At 44.5% G+C, this 15417-nt stretch overlaps 1 protein-coding gene across 2 annotated transcripts in view; it reads left to right on the forward strand.

Annotated features, from left to right (window-relative positions):
• LOC138297109 (protein Hook homolog 3) overlaps positions 1-15417 on the forward strand; it is an 803252-nt gene that overhangs the window by 687056 nt on the left and 100779 nt on the right. For both annotated transcript variants that reach the window (XM_069236612.1, XM_069236608.1), the window contains exon 20: positions 6088-6192. In XM_069236612.1, coding sequence (XP_069092713.1) covers positions 6088-6192 — 105 coding nt within the window. The remainder of the gene's footprint in view (positions 1-6087; positions 6193-15417) is intronic.

The raw sequence follows: 15417 nt of genomic DNA on the forward strand, positions 1-15417 counted from the left end.
ATTTGTATTTGCTATTGTCTCTGTTGTATTCCAGCAGCGGTGTGCTAGCTTGTTTAACTTATTCCTAGAGTTCACTAAACCACAACACTGTTTATAAGGATGTATTTTTTCCATTCTGCAGCTCTGAACTTTCCTGGCTGTGACTGCGTCAACAGAATCACTTAAGCATCTTCTACCCCTTTACTGGAAAGAGTGCCCCTACACTCTTTAAAGTGGTGGAATATCTTCTGGGTTCATACGTCCATGTAACTCTTGTTTGTATTGTCAGGCAGAGCAAAGTGAGGAACCTTTTTTTTTAGCCGTGCTCCTGTCTCAGGTCACACATTATTTTTGAACAGGCTGCACGATGGACAGCAAGGAACTTCGAGAGGAACCTTCTCCCACACACCTTCAACTTAGTGGTGACCACAAAAGATGCAATCTTAAGTTCACATTGTCCGCTTCTTTAATGACAGTTCAGTCTTAAACAGGATCTTGTCTAGAATAACATTGGCCAATGAAGCTATGAGCTCCAATGCTCTTGGTGGTCCTGACCCTAATGAATTCTTGCATGTGCCATTGGTGAAGTCCACCTCCACATCTCTACATGATTTGGTGGCTTTGCTGCTGTGTGCGTCTGAACCATTCAGGCATCTGTCCCCTTCAGCTTCCCAGAGAGAAGTTGCCAGAGTGTAGGGGGATCTGTAACATTGTAAAAGTGTATTAAGCTGGCTAGGTGTATAAAGCAGCGTGTGGCAGCGCAGGCCTTGTTGCCTTTGAAACAGTATCCAAAACCCCTTTCACTTTAAGAAAGCTATTGACTGTCTTCTGAGAGACTAGAAAAGCACAGACATGCTGAAAAGTTTTGCATATCTTATTTGCCGTGGTCACCGGAGAACAGACCAAAGTTATCACAAGTGCCTTTGGCTAATTCAGCCATTCTATCCCAAGCCCTACATTCTTTTCAGTGGCAGAGTCATCACAGGCTCCTGTGGTGCACAGAAGCCATGGCCTTTAAAGGAAACACTCAAGTTTGATCTGCATACTTGGATCCGTATTCTACTTTAGCTCTGTTGTAACCTTTCTGACAGGAAGATGTGCTGCAATTAATTTTTCTAACATGCATATCTGTAGTACAGACCCCAGGGAAACTGAAACGCTGAATGCGAGGACTCATGCACTTCTACAGAGTTAGAGGTTTTGATGACTTGATCCCCAAGAAACATGGGCGGGGAATTGCTCTTTGGATCAAGTCTCTTACACAACAAGTCATCTCAACTATAGTTCTACCACTATTTGATCTATTTTCCTAAAAGCAGCACCAGCTGCAATTCCACTACATGAACAACATAATGATGATACTTTTTACATTGCACATGAAATCCCCCAGGGTGTATTTGGCACTAGCTGACTTTACAGGGTGCTCTGAATGCTGGTAACAGTCAAATGACTATAGAGAATAGATCAGGCTCTGTGCACAAAATGTGTATCCATTCTGTGGACTCCACAAACATCTCGGATGTTTTTTTTTTAATAAGCATTTAATTTGTTTTATAACAGTTAAAGATCACAAGGTACAGAATAGCAGTACATCCTAGTATGTAGGTCACATCAAGTTGTTTCTTCTGGCCTCACCCTGTCCTTTTTCCTCTGTAAGCACCAGTTAATTTTTTACAATTGCCACTGTCTAGAGGCAGTCTCTCTGTTCCAGGTCAGTGGCTGGCATGCTACAGTCCCCTGTATATTTGCCATTGCTGACATATCTTTACCCACTTTTTGTGGCAGCCCCTCCCCTCGTAGACCTGTCTCTCCGGCAACATATCTGACAAATATTAAACCAGCAGTGCAACCACAGGCTGACACATTTGTGTTCATAGAGTCTAGATACTACTCAGATTCTATCTCAATTAGTACTTAAAGTGTTTTCTCATCCCTTTACAGATCAGAGCCAGAACCACACCACTCAGTGCTTCTCTGTTCAGCCTGCAAAGTAGGACAGTATTGCAAACTAGCAAGCATGCAATACAGTTGCAGCTTCTTCACCTAACTTTTACTTGATTTATATGGTCTTGTGTAAATGATTTCTTGCACAACGGGCACTTGGCTCTCCTGTAAAAACAAAGAAATGGAAGCATATTGCTTAGTACTCTCGTAGCTGATGTCTGTGAGGGTGTGTGGAAGGGACTGCTTTTTATAACTATGTTCCAGTTTTTGAAGTTTATCACCTTCCACACATGTAGGGTTCCAACTCTTATTTTTTCTTTCTTTTTTAAGTTTGCAGATTTAGAGGGTGTAGGAAAGTGCAATCTTTCTAGCATAGTTACCCCCACTTTTTGCCTGATATCAGTGTGTTCAGACTGTAGCTCACTGAGATCCTGCTAACCAGGACCCTAGTGACGGTGCTCTCTCCTCTAAATTTGTTTGCTGGTAAACTTTATACACTCACAATTGGCATACTGGTGCACCTTTGTAAGTCCCTAGTATATGATACCTAGGTACCCAGGGCATTGGTACACAAGGGTCCCCCATGGGCTGCAGCATGTATTGTGCCTCCCATGGGAGCTCATGCAAACTGTGTCTGCAGGCCTGCCATTGCAGCCTGCTTGAAATGGTGCATGCACCCTTTCACCACTGAACCTGGTCACTGCACCTAGACAGTATAAGTCACACCTCTGGTAGGATGCATGTCCCTAAGTGTGAGGGTACCCCTGCATGAGTAGGGTGCCCATACAGACTCCAGACCAATTCCTGGACTCTAAGTGCTGTGAAGCCACCTTAAGGCATAGAGTGCTCCAACAACATAATGGCTTCCCCAAACATAGGCATGTTTGGTATCAAACAAGTTGGAATCATGCAACTATACCGATTTCAGTGTTAGTTGCCTGATACCATGTACTCTTGGGTCTCCTTAGAGGACCCCCAGTTCTAGCTGTGCAGCCTTACAGGGTCTAGCTGCCAGCCCACATTGCTGCTGACCCCAGATACAGTTCTGCCCTCCTGCTGTGTATTAGGTGTCTAAGGGCTGGGTAGGATGGCCTCTGAGAGCCACCAGACTGCTTTGAAGGGCACATTTGGTGCCCTCCTTGCATAAACCGTTTTGCACTAGTTCATGAACCCCTGGTTCCCGCTCTGGCGCGAAACTTCACAAAGGACAGGGGAGTGACCACCCCCCTGTCCAGCTCCTCCCCTAGAGAGGGGCACTGAGCTCTGTCAGGTGGCCACTTGATTCTTCCATCTTAAAAACATGATGGGTAGAGGCTCCTGGGAGCATCTGACTGGTTAGGCTAGGCAGATGATGTCCCTGACACCCTCTGATATGTGGGTCACTTCAGAGAGTGACCAACTCCCTTTTAAGGTTACTTAAGATCTCCCTCTCGGTGGGTCCTCATATTAGTCAAGAAATTCTCTGCAAGACATCTTCTGCTCCTGGCCTCTGGAACCGCTGCTGGTCTGCTTTTGGAACTGAAACACATCTGCTTCTGGTGGGAAGGCTCCCATTGCAACATTGTTTCTCCAGATCCTGCAAGAATTCTGCAACATCCAAGGCTGTGCATCCTCCAGGGTCACAAGGACTCTGTTTGCACCAGGAAGCACAAAGACGTCTCCCTTGGAGTGAAGGAGTCACTCCCCTGCATCCACAGGCACCTCAAGACAGTGTCGACCGGGTGGTGGGATCTGCTGTCCACAGACATCTGAAGATCCTGCTTCACAGGTAGTGAGTCTGTGGCGTACTGTGGGTCCTGCTTGTCTTTTCACCAACTTAGGAGACTGTGGACCCCTGCTCCTGCCACTGGACTGGAACTCCTATGGACTATGACTGTTGCACTTGTCAAGGCTTGATGACTCTTCAGGTAGCAAGATGCCCTGGCCTCCAGCACTCTGCAACTTAAAGACCAGCCCCTGTCCTGCAACATGGGACTTCAGTTTTGTTGTCCTGGTAAGGCCTCCTTGTGACTAACTGTGCCCTTTGCCTGTGGGTCACTCATGGGGGGGGGGGGTCCATCGACTTCCGCTGGTCTTCCTGCGTGCTAAGGGCCAGCCCTGACACTCCCTTAAGGGTAGAGGTTCCTGGACCTTGCTGGTCCCCAAAACGTTATACCTTCTGCTTGCATTTGTCAGTACTTGTTGGTGATCTGGCTTGTCACTGACCCTCCTGCAATCTGGCAAACATTAAGGGACAACTCATAGGTTACTTCTAGGATCTTCTGCAGCTCCTGGACCCCACAACTGGACTTCTTCCCCCACTGGCTTGCAGGAACTTCACCTTCAGGAGGGTGAATATTGCCACCTCCAAGGGTGCTGGACTCTGTGTCCCCTTCCTTAGAAAGTCCTGCATGTCCAGAATCCGTCCCTGGGTTCCACTGGCCTGGACCATGGGTTGTGACAGCAGCTGGACAATCAGAGGCATCCACCAACTTCAGAGAGAGTCCCTTCTCCCCTCTGCATCTTGGTCCCCTGGTGTAGGTGCACTGCCTTCTGGGTATCCTGGGGTGGAGGTCCTCTCCAACCATCCTCTTAAATGGTAGTTTCCTGGGGTCAACTGCGAAGGGTCCTGAATTCCACAAACTCAAACCACTACTCTCTGCGTTAGCCTATGTGACAACTGGGTGGGTAACTACCTTGCACCTGGTTGCTGGGGACCCTTGCTTTACTTACTTCTGGTATTTATATTTACCCCAAGGCCCTGGCTAACTATTTCACTTACCTTGGTTGAGTCCAAGTAGGCTGTTCCATCACTCTGCCTACTCTCTATGCACCCCCCACATCCTTCCCATGAGGAGGAGAGAATTCACCGCCTGAACCTAAAAAGAGCTTTGGCATTCTACCTAAATCGTACTAAAGATTTACGGGTGGACAATCAACTCTTGGTTGGGTATGTGGGTGTGAAAAAAGGGAAGGTGGTGCAAAAGCGTACCATCTCTCGATGGGTGCTTCTTTACATCAAAATGTGCTACGCTTTGGCCAAAAAGCAACCTCCAGAAGGCTTGTTTGCTCATTCCACCAGAGCAACTGCTGCTTCCACTGCGTTAGCATGCGGAGTTCCTGTCCTGGATATCTGCCAGGCAGCTACATGGGCACCCATGCATTTGCTAAGCACTAGTGCCTGGCAGTTAGGTACGTCGGGACTGCATTTTTGGTTGTTCGGTCCTGCAGGACTTCCTAGTATGATCTTGGTTCACAGCCCACCACCGTGGATGGCATTGCTTGGGTATCTATTCTAAGGTAAGGAATCTACAACTATAAGTCTCTATCAGATGTACAAGTTACTTACCTTTGGTAACAAATATCTGGTAGAGACATATTCTAGTTGCAGATTCCTTACCGCCGACCCATCTTCCCCATTTGGGAACTGATTTGCGAACTGATTTCTAGGGACACGGATTCCCCCTTTCAGGTCCTTAGCTCTGGCGCACCAATCTCAGTGTTCTTAGCGGCTCTGCACTTTGGCGTGGAAAGTTGTTTAAAGAAACTGACGTCACTGCAGAGGGCGGCGTCTATATACTACTCCCGACGTCATCACGGTGACCACAATGCCAACGACGCCCACGGAGTCGACTGACGCCACCTGCCGACGCGCAAGGGTATTGCTCCAAGGAAAATCTCCGGATCCAGCCTGGGGGAAATTCTAAAGTAAGGAATCTGCAACTAGAATGTCTCTACCAGATATTTTGTTACCGAAGTTAAGTAACTTGTACGTTGTCCTGCTGTATAGCAACACAGAATGGTATGCGTTTAGACCTGAATACCCAAACAATTATAAAGTTTTCAGCTTACTATTTTTTTTTTTTTTTTTTTGCAAGCTACCAAAAGAAAGTTTGCTATCTGTATTCTTAATCGTGCTATTATTGAGAAAACGGTTGTCCCAAATACTACCTATGTAACTTGTTTTAACTCTTGCATAAAACCAAGTTTATTTTCATTGATACTAGATATTAAGTGGAAAGGCAACGTATTTACATGTATGTTATCGCAAGCCAGAGAGTAATGGCTAACATTCATATTTTTAGAACTTCTTCAAGTTATTGCTTTAGGATAAATTGTTTTTGGATATAACTGTTACTTGATAGAATACTTGTTTGATGCTGAATAAAATATTGTGTTTTGTAGGTTATCCGGACATTAGATCCAAAACAGAACCAAGGTTCCGCACCTGAAGTCCTAGCTTTAAAAAATCAGTTGCAAGAACGTGACAGAACAATACATACATTAGAGGTAATTGGACATCTTGTAAATATAAGACAGTAAATTCATGTTTACTTCCATCATCCATCTGAAATTATTTTTCACAAGAGATAAGTTACAGTTTTGCAAAATCCAGAATGTAATTTTCTTCAACCTATTAGGTGCTGAGGTTCCACTAAGGCAACCCTGTGCTCACCCAGGATCTGATCCAGATGCCAGTGCTTGTTTGCATTTTTGGATATTTGAATAAATTCTGCCCACTTGCAATTTGTAGGGGAAGCATGTGTTAAATTTGTAGGTGAACCAAGAGTTCAATGCTCCTCTGAAAACTAAATAGAATTCTGAATTCAACAAGGTATTGCTTGTGTAGATCATTAAGGTTTAATCTAAGGAACTAATTGTTGACATCACAAAACAGTGAATAACAAAAATGTGGGAAAAACAGAAATAGAAGACAGTTTCATCTCTAATGTTTTGCACTGAATGCTGAGCTATGAAAGAAATATGCTGTTACGGACTCTTCCAGTATCAGATATATGTGGTGTATGTAGTCTGTCCCAAAACTTGTGATAGATCGGGCCAGCAATAGAGCTGTGGCTTGAAGGGGTTAGTCATTGTTTTAGTGGCCCTGCATCACTTCACAGTGGCAGTCTAATAGTCTAATGAAGTGAAATTGGGTATGAAGTAAACATGCATTTTTTAAATGTTTCCAAAAATCTTGGTTTAGGGAGTGGGACATTTGTACCCCTCTGAATTAAGATTACCAATACTACCAGGAGGTTATGAGGGTGTTTTTTCATTATGATTTTCTGTCGACACTCTTACAATAGTAAGCCAAAAATATATGAAAACTCAATTGATAATTGCAAATGTCCTACCAACCTGCATACCTGCAATCCTCCCTATAAAAACAAGTGTGTCAGTTCATTCTACAGGAAAGGAAATCGCCAAAACAAAAAGGGCCTATTTAGAACAAGGGAAGAATGCTCCAAAAAAGTCACTTTTTGCACAGTTAGATGCCTTTATTTGTATCTGGGGAAGATCAATACCTGAGGCATTTTTGAGAACTAGAACATCAAGGCTGATGTGTCTTCAATACACCCACCTTAATTACCTAGAATGCTCTGTAAATGTCAAACAGTTGTTGACAAAAACCTAGTTACCCTACATTTCTCATGGATGAGATCTGTTGACCTAAAGTTAGCTAGACCCAAAAAGCCCTACGAACCCAAGGTGTTTTGGAAAGATCGTAGGTATTTGTTTTGTGCATGGATACTGCCAGACTTAACTTGAAGCCCCTTTAGATGTCAAGGTTTAGCAAACAATACTATTTTCACATTATTCCCTTGAATTTGATGCAGTATTTGGGACCGGTGTGAGCCAGCTCTCGTACCCTACCAACCTTTTGGCATTTCTGAAAAGTAGTGAACCAGGGAATCCTGACAGTTGTCACTTACATGGATCCCACTACATTGCCTTGCCCAGGGTTCCCTGCAAATGTCAAATTTAGATTAAAACAGAATTCTCTGAGCTTAATATGTTGGAAACACCTTAACGTGTGACCAATGGCAGTAGTCCCACCATCTTGTGTTCCCATCCTTTCCCAGTAAGAATGGTGACAAATGTGTGGGTGGGACTATTGCGTGGGCAGGAACCGGCAAACATTTTTAACCATGTGACGTCATTGTGGTCTTCAGATGGGCACACTCTTAGCCCGTTCATGCTTTGTAAGATGGTATACTGTTGGGGTACGTTTTTATTGAAAGATAACCGAGCATGCACAACATTAGAAAGTATGCTGTAGGGCACAATTTGCAACGTTTTCCGTCATTAATTTGAGGAAGTTCGGGATTTGCAGGGCTTTTTGGTTAAGAAAAAGTGTTATTGTTGCAAGCTGCACCTCCCTAGTTACGCCTTGTTCCCTAAATTTCACAAATGTTTATCGTAAGTAGGTTTCCTTCGGTCCCTGCTGAGGCTGGACCCAAATACCTCTGACAGTCACTATACAAAAAAAATCAATCTTAATCCTGCATCTACTCCTCCTTTCATCTCATCATGATTTTGGGTCCCCTCTGTCCTATTTGACAGGCCAGCCCACGCACATGGGGTACTTTTTATCGGGGTGGCAGAGGAATTTTGTTTGGGAGGACATAGGCCATTGCCCACAAATGTCTGAGTTTTATGTTGTATATTTATATATGAGGAAATCTGAATTTGTCTTTAGTCGAAGTTTGCTGTTTGCAGGCCTTTCAAGGTAATCAAAATTTATGAGATCCCTTCAATCACCACCACTCTAGGTTTCCATTAATCTCTAGTTTTGGAAATGTCTGTACGGGTTTGTTTCCATGGATTCATGTTGAGTTCAGGTCTAAATAATACAGCCATCAACTATTACGGATTATCATGACTGATGTCCTCCCCGACTAAGGCCCCATAACCGGAAAATCATCCATGTGAAGTGTCTGGTTTTCCAAATGTTGAGGTTATGAAAACCTCTAATAGAATTTACTTATTTACATATTGTCAAACTCTTTATTTATTCATATCCATGGTATTTGCATGTTGTTCATACCAGATTAACAGAGCCTTTGTATGTTATTCATGACAGGTTGATACAGCCAACACGTGTTGCACTCCTTTACATTGCCTGTTAGGCTGGGGCTATTTCAAGGCTTGTAGCCAAAGTTATGATAGATTGATGGTCCTAGCATCCAAGTTATAAAATAACTCTGTGAAGATCCTGGATATATCTGTGTCGGGAAAAGAAATGTAACATTGGTCCCTGCAGTCTGTCCGGGTGTCCAAGACGACCTTGCTGCTTGCATTAATTCTGACAAATGGAAATAGCTTTGGGTATCACTCCAACCCTTCATTCTTTTGCTCACCATGCCACCTCAGTTTGGACCTAGACATATGCAAATCAGTCTTGACCATGCTCCTCATGGGAACAGTCCAGCCCAAACTGCCAAGCCAGGTTCTCCCTGAACCAGGATACAAGCCACCCAGGACTGGTTTCACCCTTGTATGGACTCATCAGCCAGGTACAGCTTGTTTCCAGTGAGCACAGGACCCACATCTCGGCATACCTGTGCCACGTAGGACAGTACATGAAATGCACAAAAGGTGATGGGACTATGCTTGCATTAAGTCTGACCACTGGCAATAGCTTGGGTGGCACTCCAGTCCATCATCTTTTTGTTCACCATGCCGCCTAAGTTTGGACATAGTCTTGACCCAGCCCGGACTGCCAAGCCAGGTCCTCCCTGAGGCAGAACACAAACAGCGCCTGCCAGTTTCACCGTAGTTAAGACTCATACAGTAGGTTCCAGTTCCATGCCACGTATGCCCAGACGTGGGCCCCGGGCTCACTGGAAGTCCTGTGTGGAAGCAAATTATAGTGCACTGCCACTATAGCCCTGCCACAGCTAAATTAATTCAGTTGAGAATTCAGAATGACCTTTTTCCATCTGCCTCTAAATTGTCTTTATCTGATCCCTATTTCTGAAGGTATATTTTTAATAAATTTGTTAATTTGAGCTCTTAAGATTACTTAGGGTTTCTGTTCTTTTTAATAGGATTTCAAACTTTACCTCAAAAATAGCTTCTTCATCACATAAGCCCATTTACGTAAAACAAAAACAAGTTCTGGTATTTGAATACCTGAGGCCTAAGGCGTTGCAGGAACCAACGGATGAAGTTCCTGGTGGCATCGTCTTCACAGGATTCTCGTAGGCCTCAGAGTCCTACTTCTACATCATATCCTAGCAACTGTTCTATGAGTCGCATGCGTATGACTCCTTCGAAGTCTCCAGATCCTGCAAAGTCTCAAGGTAAGTGTTGCCCACAGTCGAAGTCTCGTCCTCCTCCGGCTTCACCGCCCCGCGTGACTCTTTCGGTTCCTCTGAGGATGAGTCTGCCCAGGCATCGACCCCATGACTCCTGCCTTTCCGGGGCAACTCTGACCCAGATGCAGGACTATTACTCGTCTTTGCATGCTGTTTTTGGGCCTACCCCTTCCTCTGGGGCGCCTTCAGGCCCTAAGGAGGTGGCGGGTGTCCTGACTGAGTCCTCACTGGCGACTTTGTCCCCTGAGCCCGTTGGGCCCCGTGACGATGACTCTGGAGTCGGATTGACCCAGATGCACAGCCTCCCATGGTTTCCATCTTATGCGCCCATCTCCTCTCTTGCGACTCCAATTTTGGTGTCCATTTCTACCTTAACGACTTCGGTGGTGGAGGTGCCTGCAAACTTTGCTCGGTGCCCCGATTATTGTATCCCTGGAGTCGGACAACACCCCTTCCGATGTGAAGGTGTCTCCATCCCGAAGTCGACTCTGATGCCAGGAGTGGCGCCATTAGAGTTGGCTATTCTTCTGTCTTCTGAGGCTTACCCTCCAGTTCTTCCTTTGGAGGGCCCAGTTTCCTTTTTCAACCTCCCAATTCCGACACCATTCGCTTCCTCAGTCCGTTTGGTTAGTTGACTTGGCCAATGCTAGTGGTCTAGACTCCAAGCCGGCTTCCAGCTTCCTGTCATCCCCTGGTTTGGCTTCAGAGGCTGGCTCTACTTTTGCAGACATATTCAAAAATGTGTCAGAAGTGTTAGATTTACAATTTCCTACTGTACAGTTGTCCACGGACCCTTTGCTTGATGTCTTACATCCTGATCCGTCTTCTGTGGAGCCTGTCTTTATTGTGAAGCTCTTTGATATCCTTTTGGGAGTTTGGACCCAGCCAATATCTGGTCCCACTGTGTCGCGCTCTATCTCGCATAGACACATGCCCGCCCCGGAGGATACGTCATGCCTCCAGCGGCATCCAGCTACTCAAAGTTTTATGGTGCAAACTGCTTTGGCTGCACACAGTTTTATGCAGGTTTCTCCTGTCCTGCCAGGGCGAGAAGCCAGACGGCTGGATGCCTCTGGTAGGCCGATTTTCTACTCATCTAGTTCGCCTTGCGTTCAACCAATACGTCCTGTGTCCTTGCTCGCTTCTCCAACGTCTTGTAGGAATCAGAGAATCACATTTTGCCTTCTCTGCCTGATTAGGCTAGACAAGCTCTAACGCCTTTTGTATAGGATGGTCAGCAGGCTGCCAAGCTTAGTGTTAGATGTGGTGTGGATACCACAGATTCTGTTGGAAGGATTATGGCTTCTTCGGTAGAGCTGCAACAAAGGGCATGGTTACGTTCTTCCAGTTTCGCAGAAGCAGTGCAAGCATCTTTACTTGATATGCCTTTTGATGGCACATCCCTTTTGCCGCGCATGCCGATTCAGCGTTATGTTGCTTTAGAGATGCTCATGGTGGGACTCAGTTTTAATTATTCTTCGTTTTCCAGAGACGACTTCTGGGTTGGACCCTTGTTCAGGAGCAGTTGCTTTTTTTTCCCCTGTTGCACTTTTTTTTAATACTGCCATTGCGGTGATGTGCCTCTTGAATATGGTGTGACAACCAGTGTGGAGTTCCTGCTCTTTGCGGGGGCTTTTCGTCTTATCATGTTCTAGCACTCCGGGTGGTCCTCCTGGATTGCTGGTGTTCTATTTATTAACCCCTCTAGACAGGTTTCATTATTATTTTCTGACCCGGTCTGGGGCTTATGCCACTTAAAAGGGGTTTTCTGATAGGCAGTTTGCCTAAGAGATTGTGCTCTCTAAGAGGTTCTGTCTCATGTCGGAGTCGTTTCCAGTCCCTGCTCTTTGTAGCAATTGGGGTAGGCTTTTGGCCATTCTTTTATAATTATCTATTACCTACTGGAACTTGCTTAGTGCTCCTTCTGGGAGTAGTGTAATAACCCTTGTATCACTCAGGGTTCCACTGATGTTACCAGTGTCTTTTTCCATTGTTGTAGTGGGACAGTTCCCTAAAACAAGAGGGAAATTCCAAAGCCCAAAAACCCCACAAACTAAACAGTGACTTCAACGTCACAAACCCCCACCACACAACACCAGTGGGGGGGAGACTCACAGTTTATTACCACAACTGGGAACACATAACTACGGCCTCGTGGGTCCTAGCCATTATCCAACATGGTTATTGCAAAGAATTCCTACATTTGCCACCAGATGTGCCTCCAAGAGCACACAACATGTCCTAACAACACTTAGACGTGTTACAACTAGAAGTCCAAGCATTGTTACAAAAAGAAGCAATAGAACTAGTACCCAACCATCAAAAAGGAACAGGTGTTTACTCCCTGTATTTCCTAATTCCAAAAAAGGACAAAACACTGAGACCCATATTAGACCTCAGAACACTAAATCTTTACATCAAATCAGATCACTTTCACATGGTGACACTTCAAGACGTGATTCCCTTGCTCAAACAACAGGACTACATGTCAACATTAGATCTCAAGGATGCTTATTTCCACATACCCATACATCCTTCCCACAGGAAATACTTGAGGTATGTAATCCAAGGCGTGCATTACCAATTCAAAGTGTTACCGTTCGGCATAACAACAGCCCCAAGGGTATTCACAAAATGCCTTGCAGTAGTAGCTGCTCACATCAGGAGGCAGCACATGCACGTATTCCCTTACTTAGACGATTGGTTAATAAAAACCAGCACTCAGCAACAGTGTCTTCTACACACAAAATACGTCATAGAAACCCTTCACAAACTAGGGTTCTCTATAAACTACCAAAAATCACATCTACAACCATGTCAAATACAACAATACTTAGGAGCAACAATCAACACACAAAAAGGGATTGCCACTCCAAGTCCACAAAGGGTACAAGCCTTCCAAAATGTAATACTAAACATGCACCCAAACCAACACTATCAAGTGAGGTTTGTAATGAAACTCCTAGGCATGATGTCTTCATGCATAGCCATTGTCCCAAACGCAAGACTACACATGCGGCCCTTACAACAGTGCCTAGCAACACAATGGACACAAGCACAGGGTCAACTTCAAGATCTAGTGTTGATAGACCGCCAAACACACTCCTCGCTTCAATGGTGGAATCCTATCAATTTAAACCAAGGGCGGCCATTCCAAGACCCAGTGCCTCAATACGTGATCACAACAGATGCTTCCATGATAGGGTGGGGGAGCACACCTCAACCAGCACAGTATACAGGGACAATGGGACGCTCAACAAAGGCAACTGCATATGAATCATCTAGAGCTGTTAGCAGTGTTTCTAGCATTGAAAGCATTTCAACTGCTAATAGCCCACAAACACATTCTTGTCAAAACAGACAACATGACAACAAAGTATTACCTAAACAAACAGGGAGGGACACACTCATCACAACTGTGTCTCTTAGCACGAAAGATTTGGCATTGGGCGATTCACAATCGCATTCGCCTAATAGTACAGTATATCCCAGGGATTCAAAACCAGTTAGCCGACAATCTCAGTCGAGATCACCAACAAACACACGAATGGGAAATTCATCCCCAGATACTAAAACTTACTTTCTATGCTGGGGAATACCAGAAATAGACTTATACGCAACAAAAGAAAACGCAAAATGCCAAAACTTCTCGTCCAGGTATCCACACCCTCAGTCCAAGGGCAATGCGTTATGGATGAATTGGTCAGGGATATTTGCCTACGCTTTTCCCCCTCTCCCACTCCTTCCTTATCTTGTAAACAAATTGAGTCAAAACAGACTCAAACTAATACTGATAGCACCAACCTGGGTTCGCCAACCATGGTACACAACACTACTAGACCTGTCAGTAGTACCTCATATCAAACTGCCAAACAGACCAGATCTGTTAACTCGACACAAGCAACAGATCAGACACCCGAATCCAGCATCGCTCAATCTAGCAATCTGGCTCCTGAAGTCTTAGAGTTTGGACATTTAGACCTTCCACAAGAATGTATGGAGGTAACTAAGCAAGCTAGAAAACCTACTACAAGACATTGTTACGCAAACAAATGGAAAATATTTGTTTATTATTGCCATCATAATCAAATTCAACCACTACACGCTTCTGCAAAAAACATCGTAAGCTATTTATTACACTTACAAAAATCAAACCTAGCATTTTCTTCTATCAAAATACATCTCACAGCAATATCTGCCTATCTGCAGATTACACATTCAATATCACTCTTTAGAATCCCAGTCATCAAAGCATTTATGGAGGGTCTAAAGAGAATCATACCCCCAAGAACACCACCAGTTCCCTCGTGGAACCTCAATATTGTATTAACACGACTCATGGGTCCACCATTTGAACCCATGCACTCTTGTGAGATGCAATACTTAACCTGGAAAGTAGCCTTCCTAATAGCCATCACATCTCTTAGAAGGGTAAGTGAAATTCAAGCATTCACTATTCAAGAACCCTTTATACCAATACATAAAGTGGTTCTCCGGACAAATCCAAACTTCTTACCAAACGTTATATCACCGTTCCACCTAAACCAAACAGTGGAACTCCCAGTTTTTTTTTTTTCCACAACCAGATTCAGTAGCCGAAAGAGCCTTAAATACGCTAGACATCAAAAGAGCATTAATGTATTACATTGATAGAACAAAACAATTTCGCAAGACAAAACAATTGTTTGTACCCTTTCAAAAACCTCATGCAGGAAATCCAATATCCAAACAAGGCATTGCTAGATGGATAGTCAAATGTATTCAGACCTGCTATATTAAAGCAAAAAGAGATCTGCCTATTACGCCAAAGGCGCACTCCACTAGGAAGAAAGGCGCAACAATGGCCTTTCTAGGAAATATACCTATGACAGAAATCTGTAAGGCAGCCACATGGTCTACGCCTCATTCATTCACAAAACATTACTGTGTAGATGTGTTAACAACACAACAAGCCACGGTAGTACAGGCTGTATTACGAACATTATTTCAAACAACTTCAACTCCTACCGGCTAAACCACCGCTTTTGGGGAGATAACTGCTTACTAGTCTATGCACAGCATGTGTATCTGCAGCTACACATGCCATCGAACGGAAAATGTCACTTACCCAGTGTACATCTGTTCGTGGCATGAGACGCTGCAGATTCACATGCGCCCTCCGCCTCCCCGGGAGCTTGTAGCCATTATAAGTTGATGAAACTTGTACATTTATAAATTTGTAAATATATAATATTTTTTATACACATTATGTACATACATACTCACTCCATTGCATGGGCACTTTTACAATATACACAACTCCTACCTCACCCTCTGCGGGGAAAACAATCTAAGATGGAGTTGACGCCCATGCGCATTGGAGCCGAAAGGGAGGAGTCCCTCGGTCTCGTGACTCAAAAAGACTTCTTCG

This window comes from Pleurodeles waltl, chromosome 1_2 (assembly GCF_031143425.1).
Source record: "Pleurodeles waltl isolate 20211129_DDA chromosome 1_2, aPleWal1.hap1.20221129, whole genome shotgun sequence".
Classification (NCBI taxonomy): domain Eukaryota; kingdom Metazoa; phylum Chordata; class Amphibia; order Caudata; family Salamandridae; genus Pleurodeles; species Pleurodeles waltl.